Source organism: Centruroides sculpturatus, unplaced genomic scaffold (assembly GCF_000671375.1).
Source record: "Centruroides sculpturatus isolate CEXI.00-Female unplaced genomic scaffold, Cexi_2.0 scaffold238, whole genome shotgun sequence".
NCBI lineage: Eukaryota > Metazoa > Arthropoda > Arachnida > Scorpiones > Buthidae > Centruroides > Centruroides sculpturatus.
This window is the reverse complement of record NW_019384806.1, coordinates 458230-479552: the sequence shown is the minus strand read 5'-3', so window position 1 is coordinate 479552 and position 21323 is coordinate 458230. Positions and strand designations below refer to the sequence as shown.

General features: G+C 31.3%; 1 protein-coding gene across 1 annotated transcript; it reads left to right on the top strand.

The window, feature by feature from the left end:
- Positions 1 to 1572: 1572 nt before the first annotated feature.
- On the top strand, positions 1573 to 3825 carry LOC111629670 (cyclin-dependent kinase 1-like). Its single transcript, XM_023373554.1, has 4 exons — positions 1573 to 1600; positions 2707 to 2764; positions 2833 to 2989; positions 3675 to 3825. The coding sequence occupies exons 1-4, from the start codon at positions 1598 to 1600 to the stop codon at positions 3823 to 3825; spliced, it is 369 nt and encodes a 122-aa protein (XP_023229322.1). The 5' UTR covers positions 1573 to 1597.
- Positions 3826 to 21323: the final 17498 nt, after the last annotated feature.

The following is a 21323-nucleotide window of genomic DNA, read 5'->3' as shown; positions in this document are numbered from 1 at the left end:
TCCATTGTCTCGCCTTTCTGCGAAATCTGACACCGATGAATAATTTTGGTTCTTAATTAAAGGTCGACAGGGTAAAGACATAACAGTGGTCGTGTGTCATATCTCTTAATGAATATTTTACTCGTTATTAGCGTTTAAAATTTAAAAAAATAAAATAAAACTCGTCTCTACCCTCAAAGTAAGCTTTTTTGTCACTTTATAATAAAGTAAATACTGTTAAGATGTTCTCTCCTAAGATGCAAGAATGTATATGGGGACATGATTTAGTTCAACCACTTAATAACTAACTCCTGTGTTAAACCATCTGACTCCTATTTGATCACAGAAATTATTAGGCTTCAAACAGGGTGAACAAAATCATGCCCCACACACAGTCTAACATCCACACATATAGAAAAAACCACGAATCTTTTGTTTAATTAAGTCGAAAGTTCAAGGTGTTCTGAGTCCAAAAATGTAAAAATTTGGGAGAGGTCAGTTTTTGACCGAGCGCTACACTTTGTTATATATCCTCTGCTATATATAACAACTAGAAAAGTAAAAATTATCGAATACATATTTATATATTACTCAGAGGAGTCTTTTAGCTTTGAAATAAAAGGTTTGTACGTTCTATCTATTAGAACTCTATTTATTGAATTTTTTTATTCTAAGGTCACGTAATGACATCAGAATTTTCGGGTCTCTTTCGGTAACTAGTCCGCCCCTGGTCAGAGTCGGAGTCAGATGGTGAGGAAAAGTCGGAGTCGGAGTTGGAGTCGGTAGATTTTTACGCGACTCTACAGCCCTGGTGTTTAGAGATGGATGACCTTGAGAGCTACTGGTATCGTCTTTCGCGGAACATTCTCATAAAAATTACAGGAGGAGAAGGGTGAATACTAGCTGCCCGTATATTTTTAAATATTTTTCAAAACATCATCTATTAAGTTTCACAGTGTTTCCTTACAATATTGCATACGCTTGTACCCAGTAAGAAAATCAGTAATTTAAGTGACACGGTAAAATAAAAAAAGGTGATCGTGATTAGAAGAAAAATTACAGGAAGTGTTTTACTTGTGTTTCATTTATTAAAGTTCATATAGTTGGACAATCTGAAATGAGATTCGCTGAATTGTACTTGTTTGGCATTGTCAAGTACAGTAGAGCATCGATTATCCGAATAACGATCAACCGAAAGCGTTCCAGTAGGCGAATTTAAATTTTCGCTAGTGTTGTGGCGCTGCAATATTTGGCTATGTCTTGGGCTAATTCAATATTATTTTTGGTGTGCGTGTTTTAGTTGGCAGCACTGGCGCAACTGCGAGAAGATACTTAAGGACGTGCCAATATTTAAATGAGGCTTTTTATCCCACCGTGAGTGGTAAGTTTTGTTTTTGTGTGGTGTTTTCCTGAGGACTGTGCGTCGTGCTGAATCGGAACTTTTTTGGATAATTATACAGTTTAAGGGTATGAATTTTTTTAAATTATATTATATTAAAAAGAAGTTATAATATTAGAAAGGTTGCGGCCGACGTTTTCACTCAAAACGTGAATGTCGAACGTCAGCGCCACCATCTGGCAATCCTACAAGGTTGATAATGGCGTTGGCTACACAAGCATGGTGAGGAGAATATGGCTTTAAACTACTTCATTTTTTTTGTGTTTGGAGTTAAAATTATGACGTGTATTATTAAAATGATGGTTATTTAAGCATTTATAAATAATAATGTAAAGAAACAGACGATTTTAATCCAGAAATTATTTAATTACTCAATTTTTTAAGCAAATGATGTAGAATTTACATATATTTCTGTTCATAATAGCTTATCATAATTCTGTAGCCTTAGGTTTGTTCTACCATGGCATCATCTACCATCAATAGCGTAATTCCTTTGTAAATTTTCTAAAAATAATTTCCTAGCTGCTTTCGGATTTATATAAACCACTACTACCCTCAACAAAATTATGACGTAGTCCTATCGTACGGTATAAGAAACGACGCTAATTAAAAATACAGTCGACCCTCCTATAACACTGTTGATAATTCCGTTTTCTATGAATTCCATGCTGTACAAGTCACTTAGATTTTACAAATACGTGAGCCGTTCACAGCCCGGCACACGTATTTGTAAAATCTAAGTGACTCGTACTACATGGAATTTATATAAAATGGAATTCATATATGGAATTATCAAACATTATAGGGTGTCGACTGTATTTACCTTCGCTGGAAACATTTGTCGTTCTTTAACGTTTCCGCCATTTTCGACAATATCCCACTAGTTAGTGTCGCACACTGACTCATGGGATATTCCTGTGACCGTGTTCAGCAACATGTTTTACTTGGAGTTTAAACGTGAAACCTGTACTTCCGTACAAGTTTAACCTTTGAATTTCGGCTGCAATCTCTCTAATTTTCGTTAGGCAACGGGGAAAAATCTCAACATGGGATAGGTTATTTAATTAATATATTTTTTCGTACATGATCAGTTATCCGAACAACCCCAGTCCCGAATCGATGCTCTACTGTAATGTTATCATTACTGTATTTGTCAGTAACAAATACAGTATTTACAGTAACAAATATTGTCTTGTATAGATCATTCAGTCTTTTATATATATATATATATATCAGCCGTCGATTTCATATTCTCTTCTTTAATAAATTTAAAGCAGTATGCATTATCAATTGTATTTACTAAAAATATTTGTATTTTTCATTTGAAGACAGAGAAGAAGAGATTAAAAATGGATGATTATATAAAAGTAGAGAAGATTGGAGAAGGTAAAGTTGTATTAATTTATATATAAATTCATAAATTAAATTATTAATACTTAATATAAACCTAAAAGGAACATATGGAGTGGTGTATAAAGGAAAAAACAGAAAAACTGGACGATTAGTTGCCTTAAAGAAAATAAGATTGGAAAGTGAAGATGAAGGTGTTCCATCTACAGCCATAAGAGAAATATCACTGTTAAAAGAACTGAATCATATCAACATTGTTCGGTAAATCAGATTAAAGTTAATAATATTTTTTTCAATATTGTTTGTAAATTAATTTAATAGAATCTAGTTTAATATTAAAAAAAATAAATTTAAATATAAATACAAGTATTATTCTTTAAATGTAGATGAAAACAATAGTTTTTTTGGGAGCAGAATACTATAGCCAGTCTTCATTATAAACACTATATTAAAAAAAATACTACTCCCAAAATGCAGTCTTAATTTGAAATTATGTGAACAACAATAATCTGATGACTGTGTTTAGGGTACTCAGATTTGACTGCTAATTTTTTCTCATATATAATATAAGAAATTATGTAAAATGTAAAAGAATTTAAGTTTCAAAGAAATTTTATAAAATAATAAATAAAAGTATTAAATATATTAAACATTTTTACAGTTTAAATTGTAAGGGAGATAATGGTATTAATTGCATTTCTATATACAGTCGACCCACCCCCTATAACACTGTTGATAATTGCGTTTTATATGAATTCCGTGTTGTACGAGTCACTTAGATTTTACAGATACGTGTGCCGGGCTGTGAACGGCTGACGTATTTGTAAAATCTAAGTGACTCGTACAATATGGAATTCATATAAAACGGAATTATCAACAGTGTTATAGGGGGATCGACTTGTATATAGATTATTTCTACATATCTAACCAAATATGTATTTTTCAGTTTACAAGATGTACTTATGCAACAAAATCGGCTGTATTTGGTTTTTGAATATTTATCAATGGATCTAAAAAAATATTTGGACAGTATTCCTAGTGGGCAGTATATGGATAAGATGCTTGTCAAGGTAAATATTAAATATATATTAAAATAAAACACTGTCATTTGCTGGGATTTGTATACAATTTTTGAAAAATAATTTATCTAACACCTCAGTTCAATATTTCCAGCAAAGAAATTCAATTAGGTGTAATTCTTATCTTCATGTACAGTTCTAGTTTTCTGGTACACTTATTGTAATCAAAGATGATAATATCAGTTGGTTAATATTATTGAAATTAGCAGATTTCAGTTATAATACACTATAAAAACTTTGCTTACTGTAATCAGAATTCAGTCATTGGTATTATTATATTTAGATAAATAACATGAAAGGAAAAATAACAGTCTCAGTATATGGCTAGCATGAAAAGAAGTTATCAGTTTTAATAATTAAAATGATTAACTTTAAACTAGTATTGCAAACAAATAACATGTTTTAATTGCTGGCATTATGCAATTTATATTGTCAAAGTTGGTATTACACAAAACAAATACCTAATGAATTTGTTCTATTAATTAACAAGTATTCAGATTCATACATTATTAAAAGGATATGTTCAAACAAGTAATTAGTAGAAATTCTGGTTTCATTGACTAACTTTATTATCTTATTTACTTTGGATCTCGCTGGTAACATGCAAAGTGATTACAATTTCTTTAATAATTTTAAAAAGACATTCAGGATGCTTTTTGCTTAATTGAGACTTTTCTTCTGAAACATTCCAAATTTCAGTAAGCTTAACAGTCCATTTTCCAGAAAAACCTTTTGTTTGTTTAATTTGTTTGTGTACAAGTTTTATAGATTTCCCTCTTTGCCAGTATTTTCAATATGTTTGTAACACAAAATGCTTGTTTTACCTTAAAAAAAAGAATTCTAAATAACATTACCCTCCTATAAAATGGAAATCTGCCAGAACAGAAGATTCTAGCATGTTACATTGTATATAAACACTAGACATTAAAACATATAATATCATTTTTAACTACATATGGGTGATATGCAATAATTTTTCTAAATCTATGGATGATAAATTATACATAATAGAATTTTTCATAAATATATAATAAGTAAATGATTAGAATTCAGTAAAAAAATCAATTGTTCAAAGATATTTCATATAAAAGTATACTGTATTTTATGGCATATATGATAGCTTTTAAATAGGCTAAAACTTCATACATTTGGGGTAATATTTTTTCTATTCATCTTATCTCCCATAGGCTAATCAATTCCTCAAATAATCCAACTCCTCAATAAAAATGTTATATGTTTTATTAAACATATCATTTTTTAATGGTTAAACACCTTTAGCATGTATGAATCATTAAAAACACATTTATTATTAAAATACACAGCAATATTTTAAACTCATCTTTTTCCCTGATGAATAAAAATATGCATTTACTTTTTACTTTGTAACTAGAATACAGTAAAAAATTTTGTTGTCAAGATCATTATGGCTTAAATACACTAAATACTTTTTCCCTAATTACCAATTTNCTGGGGAAAAACTATTTACATTGAAATAACATAGCATCTGATTTGCATTTTACCGAATCTCGTTCCAGGTTGTACAAATACATTAACTGTAGTAAATATAAAAACTCAACCTGCAATTTTTATTCTAGTCAAAATCACCCTTTTATACTTTACTCTTTCATATAAATTAGTAATTTTCTTGCTGAATATAAGCGTATGCAATATTGAAAGAAAATACTGCAAGACGCCCAAGTGAAACTCAGCTTTTTCTTCCAATTCCAGCAGAATTATTTACTTTACGTTCCAAACGCGTATAAGAGCGATGTATTCATTTTGTAGCAACTGGAATGTGTTGGAAGTGTCTCACGAACTCGTTTAGTGAATTGTCGCTCTCAAATGATTTTTACCACGTGTTATACTGAAATTTCGTGTTCGTGGTACACACTTTTATAATTCGAGACTACAGATCCTGTTTATTTAACCACCGTGCACCTGTCAATAAATAGCTAAAGTGCCTAGTATGGAGTTTTAACATTAACCATTCATTTTTCATACAAGTTGTAAATTGCCGTATTTTCGATGGTCCATTTATTATTTCTTTGAATGCTGTATTTCATATTGAGAAAACATTTATGTCTTAATTATCAGCAGAGAATTTTGAATATTTTGAACGACGTTAATTTTTTATAGCTGGTGACGAGTTAATCCTAACACATGTCTACATCACATAAAGAATTAAAAATAAAATTTCTGTTTAAAAGTCTAACAAAAGTATCTGTTAAATATTAAAGACAACATTCTTAATACTAAAATAAAATAAAAACACTTTGTCAATTAGTCGATATATAACCCGGAAAAAAGCATTTGTCGTTAGAGTCATAAAACAATTAACGTTTATTGACTCTCGCAGTAGGGGATAACTTAAAATTTATTAACAAATCTGTTTGCAGTAGTAATAAATGTCTACTAACTTCACACGAATGAGTCATATTTCTTTCCTATTTATAAACAAATACGACAACGATCGGTAAAAGGTGAGATAATTTACAGCGAGTTTACAATTTGATATGTTTATTAATTAGATTCTTTTCCATCAAATTACGTAAAAAATAAATGTTATCAAAGAAATTTTGCCAATATACAAGTAATTTATACTAGTGTTGCAACGAATAGTATATTCGGCCTTAGGCCGAATACCGAATATTCGTCCAAACTATTCGGCTCGATTAACGCACGTACGAAAATGGGCGCGCAAACCTCGTAATGCAAGGACCCATCTCTCTGTTCTCCCGCTGTCACTACGCTTCGCCAATTGCGTTAATTCTTGACAGTTGTGGCGGACAGACAAGTGCGTCATGGCAGTATGTGATAAATGATGATATCAAATGTGTATAACAATGAAATGACCTACACGTGTAAATAACGGAAAAAGAACAGAGAAAGACCGCGAAGTGAAAATGTGAAAATAAATATGAAATTGAGTTGATAACATAATCGAGCAAGTCGAGGCAACTTATTGGCACGAAATTCGCGCCCGTCAATGTCAAACAATTGTTGTCATAGACTTCGGAAAGCTAAATGCTTGTAATGAAAGTCACTTAGCGTGCACGGGCGAAAGCCTGGGGCCGTTCGGGCTACCAAGCTGTCTCGAATCTGTGAAATCATAACTGTGACTTATACCGACGTCTTATCTGTCTCTTTTCTCCGTTATCACCAGGCTATGAGTCACGTAATTGTAAAATGGGAAATCTACGANTGATTATAATCACTATTGTGATGCCTTCTGATGTTATGATTGATAAGAAAAGCTTATATTGGAAAATTAATATATTTTTAATAGTCTTGCCGGTCATTATCTAACTTCTTCTGGGGAAAAAAACTATTTAAATTGAAATAACATAGCATCCCATTTGCATCGGATGTACTTGTATAGTTAATTGGGCCTCCTGCTTATAACGTTTTTATATTTTGTCTTGACTTATATTTATTTAACTTCATTGTCGAGATTAAGGAAGAACATTCAGACGATAATGGAAATTTATATCTACAATTTTTTCAAAATGTAGGCCAATGACGTGTCCTTCTAGAAATAATTGTTCTCCGTCTATAAAATTATTCGATAATTCGCTACGAGCAGCATATATCTCAATATATAAAATTACTTGTCCTGACTGACTGAGTCACTAACTGATTGAGTCACTGATTCATCAACGCCCAGAGCAAACGGATGAACCTAAAGAGGTGAAATTTGGTACACAGTTAGGGAACGTCATGAAAACGCACACTAACAAGGGATTTTTCGAAATTTCCCCCGGGGGAGAGGGAGTAAATAAAAAAACTCAATCTGCAATTTTTATTATAGTCAAAATCACCCTTACATACTTTACTCTTTCATATAAATTAGTAATTTTCTTGCTGAATATAAGCGTATGCAATATGGAAAGGAAATACTGCAAGACATCCAAATGAAACTCAGCTTTAACTTCCAATTCCAGCAGAATTATTTACTTTACAACAGTGTATTCATGTCCACCAAATAAAACCAAATATACATAAATCATCTGAACACTCTTTGTCGCCATCAAGAAAATGGTTATTTTCGGGAGGATTAACTGATATAAAACTGGGTAAACAGTGAAAAATGACATAGTTGACAGAAGGATATGCTTCTTCGAAAGCTCGCGTTGTTCGTCCCGCACAAAAATTGCACACAGAATTGAAAATGTACACAAAACACTTCTGTGTTATTCCTGGATGAAAGCATTTCACCTTCTCTAATTTTTCTCTGACAGACTTATGGTCGGTTAGTCCGCATTCGATGTAAAGAGAAAGAGCATTTACCATCTCTCAGTAAAATATAACAAACCTTCCTACAGATGTTACGATTGAGTAGTTACTAGTTGAATTGTAAAAGTCTACGTAGGTTATGGCACACTTCATTTCTTCAAATAATAGGTTAACTCTATGGCACAGGCCTTCCCAACGTTCCTTCTACTTTTTAGCTGATGTTTCAAGAAATATGGAGTCATCTTCACTTAGTTTAAATGAATAACTAAAAATATTGAAGCCTTGGATAACTGGAAAAATTGATAATTTTATTCCCGTTGTTACTTTTGTGCATGAAAATTTGAGAGAAGGAGAACGACCCTTTTCGTCCTCCGTTTCTATTTCCTGTATGTCTATATTACTCACGTCTGCGCTGGGAAAGTATACGTAATCTGTGTGAGTAATTTAACACATGTTATAAATTATTATATTATTTGGAATAAATGCTCAAAATTAGAAAACAACTTACTATGTGATTCCAACAACTCATAGTAAAACGCGTGAATTTTTTCATTATGATCATTTACGTTTCGACAAAACATTGAACATCGAGGTACAAGTGCTCCGAAGAACCAATTGTGTTGAAAGTTGTCGTTCAAACCAAATGAATGTATTTAATTTATGAAGAAATTAATTTTTATTTCTATAAAATATGTTTGTTGCAGATAGAAGAAAAAGTATTCTAATTTTAAAATACATTTTGTGTAAAAGTTGTAGAAATAAACCTAGATCTTGAACACGACATTTCATTATAATGACTACAATATGAGGAACATCTGTGTTTCGTTGAGAGATGTACAGCAAAACGGAAGCTTCGATAAAATACATTGTATTATTACAGTGTTTTTAAACCTGTGGGTCGCGACCCTCCTGGGGGTCGCGAAGCCTTATACGTTGGGGTCGCGGGTAGAAGAAAAAGACAAGTGTTTGTAGGTCCTACACTACATTAAAAAAACTACAATTTCAGCGAGAATTACGGCCCACCCCAGAAAATGATAGCGGAAAAAGTATTGAGCTGATTTGCAAAAAGAAATAAAAAGTAGAAAAGTAGAAGATGAAATTTGAGATCCTAAAAAAAAGTTAACAGTTCACTGTGCCTAATGTTATAATTAAAGGAAGTTTCATACTTTATGTGTGTTAAATTATTGTCGATTCTTCTGAAATTTTCATTTTAATCAAGAATAATTTGTCTCAACAGAAAGAAAATTAAATACATAGTTTTTAAAATCATTGATATAGTTTTAATATGGCCCTAGGGGGGTCGCCAGAATTTTTTAACTTGTAAAGGGGTCGCGTATTCAAGAAGGTTGAAAAACACTATAATAATATAGCGCGTGTCGAAACAAGTTCCAAGTTAAATGTAGTTTTAGAATACATCCGTTAAAGCTGTGTCATTCAGTCACGAAAGTATCTTTCTTATTTCTTATCTCTAAAATTGTCATTCGTTATCCAGGAGGAAGTTTTAAACGCGTATAAGAGCGGTGTAAACTGAACTTTCGTGTTTGTGTACACACTTTTATAATTCGAGACTACAGATCCTGTTCATTTAACCACCGTGCGCTTGTCAATAGATAGCTAAAGTGCCTAGTATGGAGTTTTAAAATTAACTATTCATTTTTCATGGCTGCACAACAAATCAAAGTTAAAACGACAAACCGAGCATTCCAAGTTAGAGCCATAAAACAATTAACGTTTATTCACTCTCGCAGTAGGGGGTAACTTGAAATTTATTAACAAATCTGTTTGCAGTGGTAATAAATGTCTACTAACTTCACACGAATGAGTCATATTTCTTCCCCATTTACAAACAAATATGACGACGATCGGTAAAAGGTGAGATAATTTACAGCGAGTTACACTTTGATATATTTATTAATTAGATTCTTTTCGAAATTAAACGAAATTTATTTGTATAATTTGGTAGTTAAACTAGTTTTAAGTAATGAAATGAACTAGACATGTCAGGTCGATGTTATACGTATTTTAAACTCATGTACCAAGACTATCTAACTAAATTCGTTCAACTATAACTGTTAAATACAAAAAAAAGAGTAAATATGTATATTTTTTTTCGACATTTTTACAATTTTCGGTGCACCGAATATTCTGTAAATGATAAACTCCATATGCATTTCCCCTCTCTAACAGGCCTCATCAGTGTGATCGCTTTTCTTCCTTAATTCCATAATGAATACATTGATCACTAATAAATACTTGATGTATTTACTGATGATCCTAAGATTAATTTATATTATTCAACTTGACAATTTTCTCGTCCAAATTTATTATTTTCAGAGTTAATTTGCATTAATGTTGCTTTTAAAAACGACATTAACACAATATCCGAAATCTAAAGAGTATTTACTTAATTAATCAACTCTTCAATACAATATTGAACTATTTTTAAAACATAATTTATTTCAATACAAAGGAACGTACAATATTACAGCGTGATTTAATTTCCTAAGAGAAAAAAACATATTGCATTTTATCACTACGTTTTCATTCGTACCATACAAAAACTATGCATGGCGATTCTATATATGGTACATATTCGTCACGACGGAAATGGTAATTTTCGGGTGGATTCCACACTACAAATACAGGAAAAGAGTAAAGAACGACGAAACGAACGAGAGGAAATTCTGCTGTGAACGCTTCCAGTACTACTTTTATACTTTCCTTGTATTGACGCGAACAAAAAATAAAGGCGAAACATCTCTCTTCCTCTTCCTCTATTTTCGGTTGCGAAAGTTTTAGTCTCTCGAACTTTTGTTTGACATTATGATTATCGGGATCGACACGTAAATAAACTGTCCGAAGTCTCTTACCATAGAAAGCAATGCCCCTTTCTATAACGGGTTTAAACGAGTAACCATTGTATACACCATCGTCATCGGTATGGAGATCGATGCGATAATCTGTAATTCCGATGACACATTTCAGATTCTCTTGTGGTATGTCGAGTAGCTGCGAAACGTATGGCATTTTTTCTTCACGAATTCTACGCCGTTCAAGGAATGTAAATGAAAAATGACGAATATTGAAGCCTGGTGGAAACATTGCAATATTCATTTCGATTTCTTCTGATGGTAGGTAGACTTTTTCTCCTATAATTGAATAAATGGTTAGACATGAATACTGGTCGAAATAAAAGCGATAGTTGTGAAAAATGCAGAAACTTACTCTTGTTAATTTTATTGACGAAGTCAAGCGCATAAGTGCATTTAGTTTCTGTCAGTTTAGGGATGAGTCTGGAAAAAAATGGTTTCACCGAAGGCCATTCATTAAATCGTTCCAAATGAAACCATAAGTACTGAAAATCATTAGTACATTTGATAAATGAACGTAGTTCTTCGTAATTCTCCGTTACGGTGTTCACTGTTAAAAGTGGTATTTTCTGTTAAAAAATGACAAATTAATTACACAAAGATCTTCCCATTCATATATTTTATCACATTAAAACTATGTTTATTGTTCAAATTGCTGAGTAGTTAAAATAGGAAAAAGACAATAGATACAGCAATTTTAACGCGTATTTCTTTGTTAATATAAACTGTGAGCTGTTATTTTTATTTGGTCTGTATGTGGGTTATGGATCTTTATTGCAGTCTGGTGAAGAACATCTTTTTTAAATTAAATGATTTTTAGTATATGATTTCTATTGGTGTGAAATTGACATGGAATAATCAATTGTTAGCATTGTGGTTATCAAGGTAATATAACAATGTTTGATGTGTTGGTAAGAATAACTTTTCTGAGAATAGAAAATTGTGAAGTTTGTAACTTACTTTGTAACTTAATTTTGTAACTTAATTTGAATAAAAATTTACCATTGTAATTAATTATATGCATGATGACTAGCAGAAATTAACAACGTTATTTACTATGTCGAGTGGCCACTATATTTATGTACAAATAAACACTTTAAATATCAGTCTAAATCGCCTATGCATAATTATACATTATTACATTATTAAATACGTGTGCATTATTCAACGCTCATTTTATACATTTTCATGCATATATGCAGAATGATCGCTTCTGTCATATACTTTTAATATATGACAAATATGTCTTGTACCATTTTTTAGAATTTTCATTCAAGTTTATTGTAATCTAGGCATATAATTAGTTTATTGCTCTAATTAAAATTAAGCAAGCTGTCAGTATATATAGTGAAAAATGTAATAATACAGTAACTAGATGTAAAAAATTAAATAAATACTTACTATACGAAAGATTGCTATTTTTCTATTTAGGATGTCTTCGGTAACGTTTTTCCATGAAGTACACACTTGGTTTTTGACTGAAGGTTTTTCTGTCGATGCATCCTGGTTACTCATTTTAAAAATTTTCTACAAAGAACAATTAATTTTGGAATTAATAATGTGTTGTTCTCAATATTTAACTATCAAAAACAATATAATTATTAAAAACAGCAATAATGTAGAATTTCTAGTGGAATATAAGAAATGTTTAGGGCAATATATACAAACTATAGGTAAAAATTTTAAGTTGATTGAAATTTAGACTTATTTTTCGTAAAAACTATTAATTCTTACTATTATATGCTATGAAATATGCTATGAAAACAGGGTATAAAAACGTTCGGGCAAAGACAATAGGTAAAAAAAACGAGTATAATTTACTAGGAAAATTACGTTTTCTCTGCAAACAATGTCTTAATATTAGTGTAAAAGTTGGCAGTTTTATTTTTACAAGTCGCTTTTAACATTGAATTTTATTTTAGCTGATTTATGNTTTTATTTGAAATAAAGTAATTTCTATTTTTAATTAATTTTACAAAGCACAATTTTCTACATATTTTTTTTTTTTTTGGAAGAAAACATATACAATTTAAGTAGTAATTTACTTCCTCTGAAGAAGGAATGTTGAAATTCCTGTTTTATATAGATTTTATATAGAAAAAGACGATTTCTCCCCCGGATTTTATATAGAAAAAGACGATTTTTCCCCCATTCGGGGTTGCTACCTTTAGTCATAGGCTACTAACAGCCATGATATTTGTCTATGTGAGAAATTATTCATGTCCCTGCTTGATCCGGTCTAAGACGATCTACAGAAGCAAAGGTGCTCATTATCAAGGTAATATATTGCTGTAAGCTCTCTACACATAGGTACAGAAACTAGCAGAGTCCAACGTATAGAATCTTTTATGGTCGATTAATTACAAAGTATACCAACATAACAGTCTATTTATGTTAATGTCTCGTTTATTGTGTTTACAATAAATAGTTTAGTGTCTGGATACTAGAGTTGTCTCATTTCTATCCGCGAATCGACACGTTTCTCCCCACTCGAATTAAAAGCCCTCCTCCTCCGGATTATTATAGTCCTTTATCACGAGTTAGGATTAAATTAATTAGTATCCTGTCAGGAATTTGACGGGGGGAGACGATTTTATGATCGCGTTGCCTCCATCTTCCTTTAACTTAATATTTTAAATGCTATCATTGACAAGTGAGCGGAGATCTCACCGAACCCGATCTCGCATCGGTTTTCATAATATGAAAAGAAAAATATAAAACAATAACTATTTATATATACTTAATACAAAAATATATTAAACAAAACATAGTGTAGACATTACTATTTTTCCTAATTTGTTGCTGTTTTGTTGTTAATACTGCATTAGTTTAAAACTACTACTGAAAGTTAGAGAGATGGACTCGACCTCTTCTTATTGTACACTCAATCTAAATATTCTTTTCCAATTGTTAGCATGAAAAAAAGGAGCTTGATAATGCAAATATTGTCCGGAGTATGTTACTTTCTGGCAATAATGTTTTCGTAACACCCCAATGCAGCACAGATCCAAAAACAATAGAGCTCCATATACACTATACATAATGCGACAGTAAGTAGATGTTTTCTGCGTGTGATTACGATTATACAAATATAACCCCAAACACAATATTGAACTATTGTTAAAACAAAATTTATTTCAATACAAAGAAATGTACAATGTTGCAACATGATTTAATATGCTTCGAGTCGATAACTATTGCATTTTATCACTACATTTTCATTCGTACCATACAAAAACGATACATGCCGATTCTTTATATGGTAAATATTCCTCACAATCGTAATTGTAATTTTCTGGTGGATTCCACACTACAAATGAAGGAAAATAGTGATGAACAACAAAGGAAACGAAAGGAAATTCTGCTTCGAACGCTTCCAGTATTTCATTTATACCTTCCTTCCATTGATACGAACAGAAAATGAATGCGAAACATCTCTCTCGCGCTATATTCGGCTTGAAAGGTTTTAGTCTGTCTAACTTTTCTTTGACACTATTGTTATCGCGTTCGATACGTAAAAAAACTGCTTGAACTCTCTCACCATAGAAAGCAATGCCTCTTTCTATAAGATTATTAAGCGAGTAACCATTGTATGAACCATTTTCATCGTCATGGAAATCGATCCCGTAATCTGTAATTCCGATGACACACTTCAGTTTCTCTTCTGGTATCTCGAGTAGCTCCGAAACGTATGGTATCTTTTGTTGATGAATTCTACGGCGTTCAAGGAATGTAAATGAAAAATGACGAATGTTGAAGCCCGGAACTGATGGAAACAATGCAATATTTACTTCGATTTCGTCTTCTGTGGCAGAGTGATCATCAAATGATAGTTGGACGTTTTCTCCTATAATTGAATAAATGGTTAAACATGAATATTGGTCGTCATAAAAGCGATAGTTGTGAGAAATGAAAGTACTTACTGTCGTTATTTTTATGGACGAAAACACGTGCATCGGATAATTCATCTTCTGTCGGTGTAGTTAAAAGTCTGGGATAATATGATTTCACACAATTACAAACATTAAATGGTTCCAAATGAAACCATAAGTACTGAAAGTTGTCAGCATATCCGACGAAAGAACGTAGTGTTTCAGAATTGTCCGCTAATGTGTTCAGTATCGAAATGGGTATTTTCTGTTAAAAAAATGACAAATTAATTAGAGAAAAGTGTTTTCCATTTAAATATTTTATCACACCAAGAGTATGTTTATTGTTCAAATTGCTGAATAGTTAAAATAGAGAAAGGACAATAAATACAGCAATTTTAACACGTATTTCTTTGTTAATATTAAATATGAGCTGGTACTTTCTATTCTGTTTGCTTGTGGGTTATGGATCCTTTCTGCAATCTGGCGAAGCACATCTTTTTGGAATAAAGTGATTTTTAGTATGTGATTTCTATTGGTGTGAAATTGACATGGAATAATCAATTGTTAGCATTGTGGTTATCAAGGCTATGTAACTCTGTCTGATGTGTTGGTACGAATGGTGGATAATTATTTAACCGATTTTAAAAATATAGCTTCAAAATACAAATTTAATAATTGGTATTCTAATTTAACATTTGATTGGAGCGTGCAAACATAAATTTTGTAAAACAGTTTAAAATGGCTTTAGCGACATATGCGTTGAAATATGTTAAAAAATATAGCTTTTTCGAGAATAAAAAACTCTTAGTTTTGTAATCTACAACTTACTTTCGAATTAATTATAAGCATAATGACTAGCAAAAATTAACAACGTTATTTACTATATCGAGTGGTCACTGTATTTAAATACAAATAAACACTTTAAATTGCAGTCTACATTATTAAATGTGTGTGCATTATTCAAAGCTCATTTTATACATTCTTATTTAAATATGTAGAGTGATCGATACTCTTANAAGCTTTTAAAAAGAAGGATAAGCAGGGTCAGACCCTCAGATGTGCGACGATTCTCGAACGAATAGGTGTGTACAGTACGTGTGCTGATCTTTGTAATTATAAATTGTGAATACATGTGACTAATATTATTTTCTTTTTTAATTTTTTGCATGTTATAAGTTATAAATAAATATAAACAAACAACACTAACTCGATAACATTAAATCTAAATACCAAAATGATTAATTTACTGTGTTTTTATTATTTTTTACTCCTGTTTTTAGGTATTCGGTCTTCGGTCGAATAGCGAAAAATAGTCCGAATACCGAATAGTAACCGAATATTCGTTACATCACTAATTTATACTACTAGATAGAAAACACAGTGCAGAATTTAACGGAAAGATTGTAGTTTTTATACGCGATAGATAAAATTTAGTAATTTTATAATAAGAACACGGTTTTGTGAGACCCTTGCGACTAGTGATATGCCGGATCGTTAAAAATGTATATCCGCGGATACGGATACAAATCTGAACTTTCGTATTCAGTAGGCGCCGGTGCGTGTGACCTTGGACCGATAGTTGACGCTTTGCGTTAATAACGCGACGTGTTTTGACTTGCACTGCACGTGTTTTTGTTTATAGTGTGAAAGTGTGCTAAATTAGAATTCACCACAAAGGCAGACAGGAGAAAGTAACAAAAGTTGATATAATTTTTCAATTAAGCTATTTCGCGTCTTTATACAAATTCTATTTCGAGGAATTCCAACTTCACAGTACAAACAGTAGCATGCGAAATTACAGCGATAATAATAGTTCGCTGTATCCAAAGCACGTGTACAATACAGATCCCGATCGCGACAATATAACCCGTAAGCTTAAAACTAACCTTAAACACTTACTTAACACTAATAACAGAAAAAGGAAATTTCAGCTAATTTAGTAGAATCTTTAACCTACGAATCAGAGAAACTACGTCTTTTCTTTGGTTTGAACAATAAATTATAATACAACTAGTTCTTCGGTGCACATGTACCTCGATGTTCAATAAATTCTCCAAATATGTATGATGATAATAAAGAAATTCACGTGTTTTACTATGAGTTGTTGGAATCACACAGTAAGTTGTTTTCTAATTTTGAGCACTTATTTCATATAATGTAATAATTTATAACTTGTGTTAAATTACTCACACAGATTGCGTATACTTTCTCAGCGCAGACGTGAATGATATAGACATACCGGAAATAGAAACGGAGGACGTAGAGGGTCGTTCCCCATCTCTGAAATTTTTATTTACAGAAGAAACAACGGAAATAAAATTATCAATATTTTCAGTTATCCAAGGCTTCAATATTTTTAGTTATCCATTTAAACTAAGTGAAAGTGACCCCATATTTCTTGAAACATCAGCTAAAACACGCTTGGAAGGTCTGTGCCATAGAGTTAACATACCGTTTAAAGAAACGAAGTGTGCCATATTCTACATAGATTTCTACAAGAAAAATATAATTCAACAAGTAATCACATTATCGAGACACCTGTAGGAAGGTTTATTATGTTTTACGGTGATAGGGTAAATGCTTATTCTCTTAAGTCTATCAGAGAAAGATTACAAGTGAAATGCTTCCATCCCAGAATAACACAGGAGAAATGTTCTGTGTACATTTTCAATTCTGTGTGCAATTTTTGTTTGTTTCTGTGTGCAATTTCCTTCTGTCAACTATGTCATTTTTCACTGTTTACCCAATTTTTTATCAGTTAATCCTCCCGAAAATAACCATTTTCTTGATAGCGACGAAAAGTGTTCAGATGATTCGTGTATAACTATATTTGTGTTTATTTGGTGGACATGAATACACTGTTGTAAAGTAAATAATTCTGCTGGAATGGGAAGTAAAAGCTGAGTATCACTTGGATGTCTTGCAGTATTTTCTTTCCATATTGCATACGCTTATATTGAGCAAGAAAATTACTGATTTATATGAAAGAGTAAAGTATAAAAGGGTGATTTTGACTAGAATAAAAATTGCAGGTTGAGTTTTTATATTTACTAAAGTTAATGTATTTGTACAACCTGAAACGAGATTCGGTAAAATGTACAATTAAGTTATAAGATACTAAAAAAAGAAGTGAATTATTATGGACTGATTAAAATTTACTTTGACTATATAATTGTTCATCTACATTATGTATTGGCGTTTTTCATGAATATTTATTACGCTGCGTTTTTATAAAATGGCTACTTTACCTCGATTATTTTTCAACGAAAAATTAATCATATATAATAATATATGCTGCTTGTAGCGAATTATCGAATAATTTTATAGACGGAGAACACTCATTGGCCTTCATTTTGAGAAAATTGTAGATATAAATTTCCATTATCATCTGAATGTTCCTCCTTAATCTCGACAATGAAGTTAAATAAATATAAGTCAAGACAAAATATAAAAAGGTTATAAGCAGGTGGCTTCAATTAACTATACAAGTACGTCCGATACAAATGGGAAGATATGTTATTTCAATTCATATAGTTTTCCCCTAGATTGAGTTCGATAATGATTGGTAGGACTTTTAAAAATAGATTAATCTTTTAATATCAACTTCACTTATCAACCATAACATCAGAAGGCATCACTGTACTGATTATAATCGGAAGCGAATCCAGGTTTTTCGGTGCCGATAGCTTATTGAAATGCAACGGATCCCCATTTTTTTTTAGATTATGAATTTTTAAATCGAAGTTTATAATTCATTTATANAAATGTGTTGTTCTCAATATTTAATTAACGTATAATTCTTTCTTAAAACAAAGCAATTATATTGATTTTCTGGTGGAATATAAGGAATCGATAAGGCAATATATACAGTACGTACGACAGGTAAATATTTTAAGTTGATTGAAATTTAGACTTATTTTTCGTAAAACTATTAATTCTTACTACTTCTGACATCTCTGACGTCGTAAATGGGTCTACTGTGTAATTTTCAGTATTTCGTCACTTAATATAATAAGGTTTGTCATGTTTGCAATTATTGACACAGAATAAACCATCACTGCTAATGCGGAAACCGATAAAGTAAACAAAGCAGACACGGATGACATAGAAAAGCCTTTTCCAGCTCCGAAGTTTTCAATAGAAAAATCAACGGAAATACAATTATCAATATCTCTTGCCTTTCCAGGCATCAATATTTTTAAATATCTTTTCGTCTCTCAAATCCTCACTTTATTGGTTAGTAATCCTCCCTTCTCGGCCCAAGATTGGTCTTTCTCTGCTACTGGGTGTAATTGGACCAGATCAGTTTTAAAGAAAGACGATTGTTTACGAATACAATTGGACACCGTCTTTCGTTTGACATTGAACGAACCTTTTATCTTAACCCAAGATTTCCTTTTTTGTTCGACTTGTCTTATAAAAACTTCGATATACTAATTTTTCTCCTTTTATCATGTGGTTTTAATATCACTGTGAGAATACAGGAACCGTTAAATAAGTGATTAGCAACGCGCTCCCGATCGGAACTTAAAGTCCGCTTACTGCCACGAAAGATGGGCTTTTTTAAATAAGTGATTAAAATATGGAGACAAAACGATCGTAAAATCATTGTTTTTTTAGTCAGGATTCCCAATACCAGATAGGGTTGGATTTCGCCTATCACGCGTAAACTTCTGTATAATACATAGTGAAAAAAACAACAAAAATTTAAATAATAAAAAGAAAAATCGATTACAAATTAAATAACTAAATATTCTGTTTAGTTTGGAGAGCGTTACAATAAAATAATTCCAAAAATTAGAGATAAGAGAAAAGGTTTACAAACGCTATTATATTACCTCTGAAATAACTTGACTTTTCCGAATTCTGTTTGGTAAAAAGAAAGTTCCAATCTCCGGGAGTATGGCACACAAATTTAAAATAAGAGGCTACCTTATCGATGCGGGATGTTATGCCTGGATTTGCGAGTATCCCACTTTTATACTGTTTTTTCTCATCCAATAGATGTTGAGTCAAGATAATCTGACTGGATGTCCGATGAGTCTTTTTGGGTTAGTAACCCTTTAGTCATGGGAGATAAAGAGCTCAGGAACTGACTGTCAACAAATGATACATTTGTTCCATGTTCTCTTTGATTTTTAGCTTTGATAAAAATTTATCGAAGTATTGTATTCAATTTTTGAGTAATTTTCTGTGTAATTTTTAAAATATTTTAGCTCAAAATATTTAGAATCTTACACTACAATGATTTTATTTTTTTCTGTAGAATTTAGTTCTCTTAATTTTAATTAATCGCAAAGATGAAGATTCGTTTTTGTTTGATATTTTGGTTAAAAGAATATTTTTCATCCCATCTTAAGGCCTTACGACCTGCTGGAATTTGTAAATATTTTCACTTTTCAGTTTCTACATATTGAGTCTTTGCTGTTATTTTATATTCCCTTTTTGTTATTTTATATTCTCCCTGCAATATTTATAATTTGTTATTAAAAAATTTGACTTCGATTTACTTTTTTGTAGAAATTTTTCAGGCTTCTGAGAACAAGATTCTGCAAGCAACAGCTTTTGTAGCTCATTTGTCAATCCTGTCCTGATGGGACAGATGAAAAAGTTGATGTTTTAACACAGAGACACAAATATGTACAGAATGATCTCGCTCATTTGTTTCTACAATACCATATATAACAAACGATTAGTATTTATTGTGACAGCACAATGCCGGGCTGCAAATTTCAATTATCTTTAGATTGTCCTATATATGTAAAATAGTACTTAGACTTGTCTTATAGGCTTTATAAAATATGTTTCGAAATTTAAAGAACATTATAATCAAAAGCGGATCTACATAGGAAATAATAGGGCTTAAACCCATGAATTCCAGGTGTCAGGGACTCACAAAAATTGAATTATTTTCATAAAATTTTAATACTTTTTCATTAACAATGAGTACTTATCGTATAGTAAAAAATACTTAATATTTATAATATAATAATGATATATAAATAAATTATAAACCCCAACTTAAATAATCATAATGTAACAAAAAATGGGGCTCTGTTGCATTTAAATAAGCCGTAGGCACCGAAAAACTTGGATCCGCTTCTGATTATAATCACTATTGTGATGCCTTCTGATGTTATGATTGATAAGAAAAGCTTATATTGGAAGATTAATATATTTTTAATAGTCTTGCCGGTCATTATCTAACTTCTTCTGGGGAAAAAAACTATTTAAATTGAAATAACATAGCATCCCATTTGCATCGGATGTACTTGTATAGTTAATTGGGCCTCCTGCTTATAACGTTTTTATATTTTGTCTTGACTTATATTTATTTAACTTCATTGTCGAGATTAAGGAAGAACATTCAGACGATAATGGAAATTTATATCTACAATTTTTTCAAAATGTAGGCCAATGACGTGTCCTTCTAGAAATAATTGTTCTCCGTCTATAAAATTATTCGATAATTCGCTACGAGCAGCATATATCTCAATATATAAAATTACTTGTCCTGACTGACTGAGTCACTAACTGATTG

What these genes read in the sequence shown, in the direction of transcription:
- LOC111629670 (XM_023373554.1), top strand. An exon ending in AGTAGAGAAGATTGGAGAAG is followed by an intron (nt 2,765 to 2,832) that starts GTAAAGTTGTAT and finishes TAAACCTAAAAG; the next exon opens with GAACATATGGAGTGGTGTAT. An exon ending in AATCATATCAACATTGTTCG is followed by an intron (nt 2,990 to 3,674) that starts GTAAATCAGATT and finishes TGTATTTTTCAG; the next exon opens with TTTACAAGATGTACTTATGC.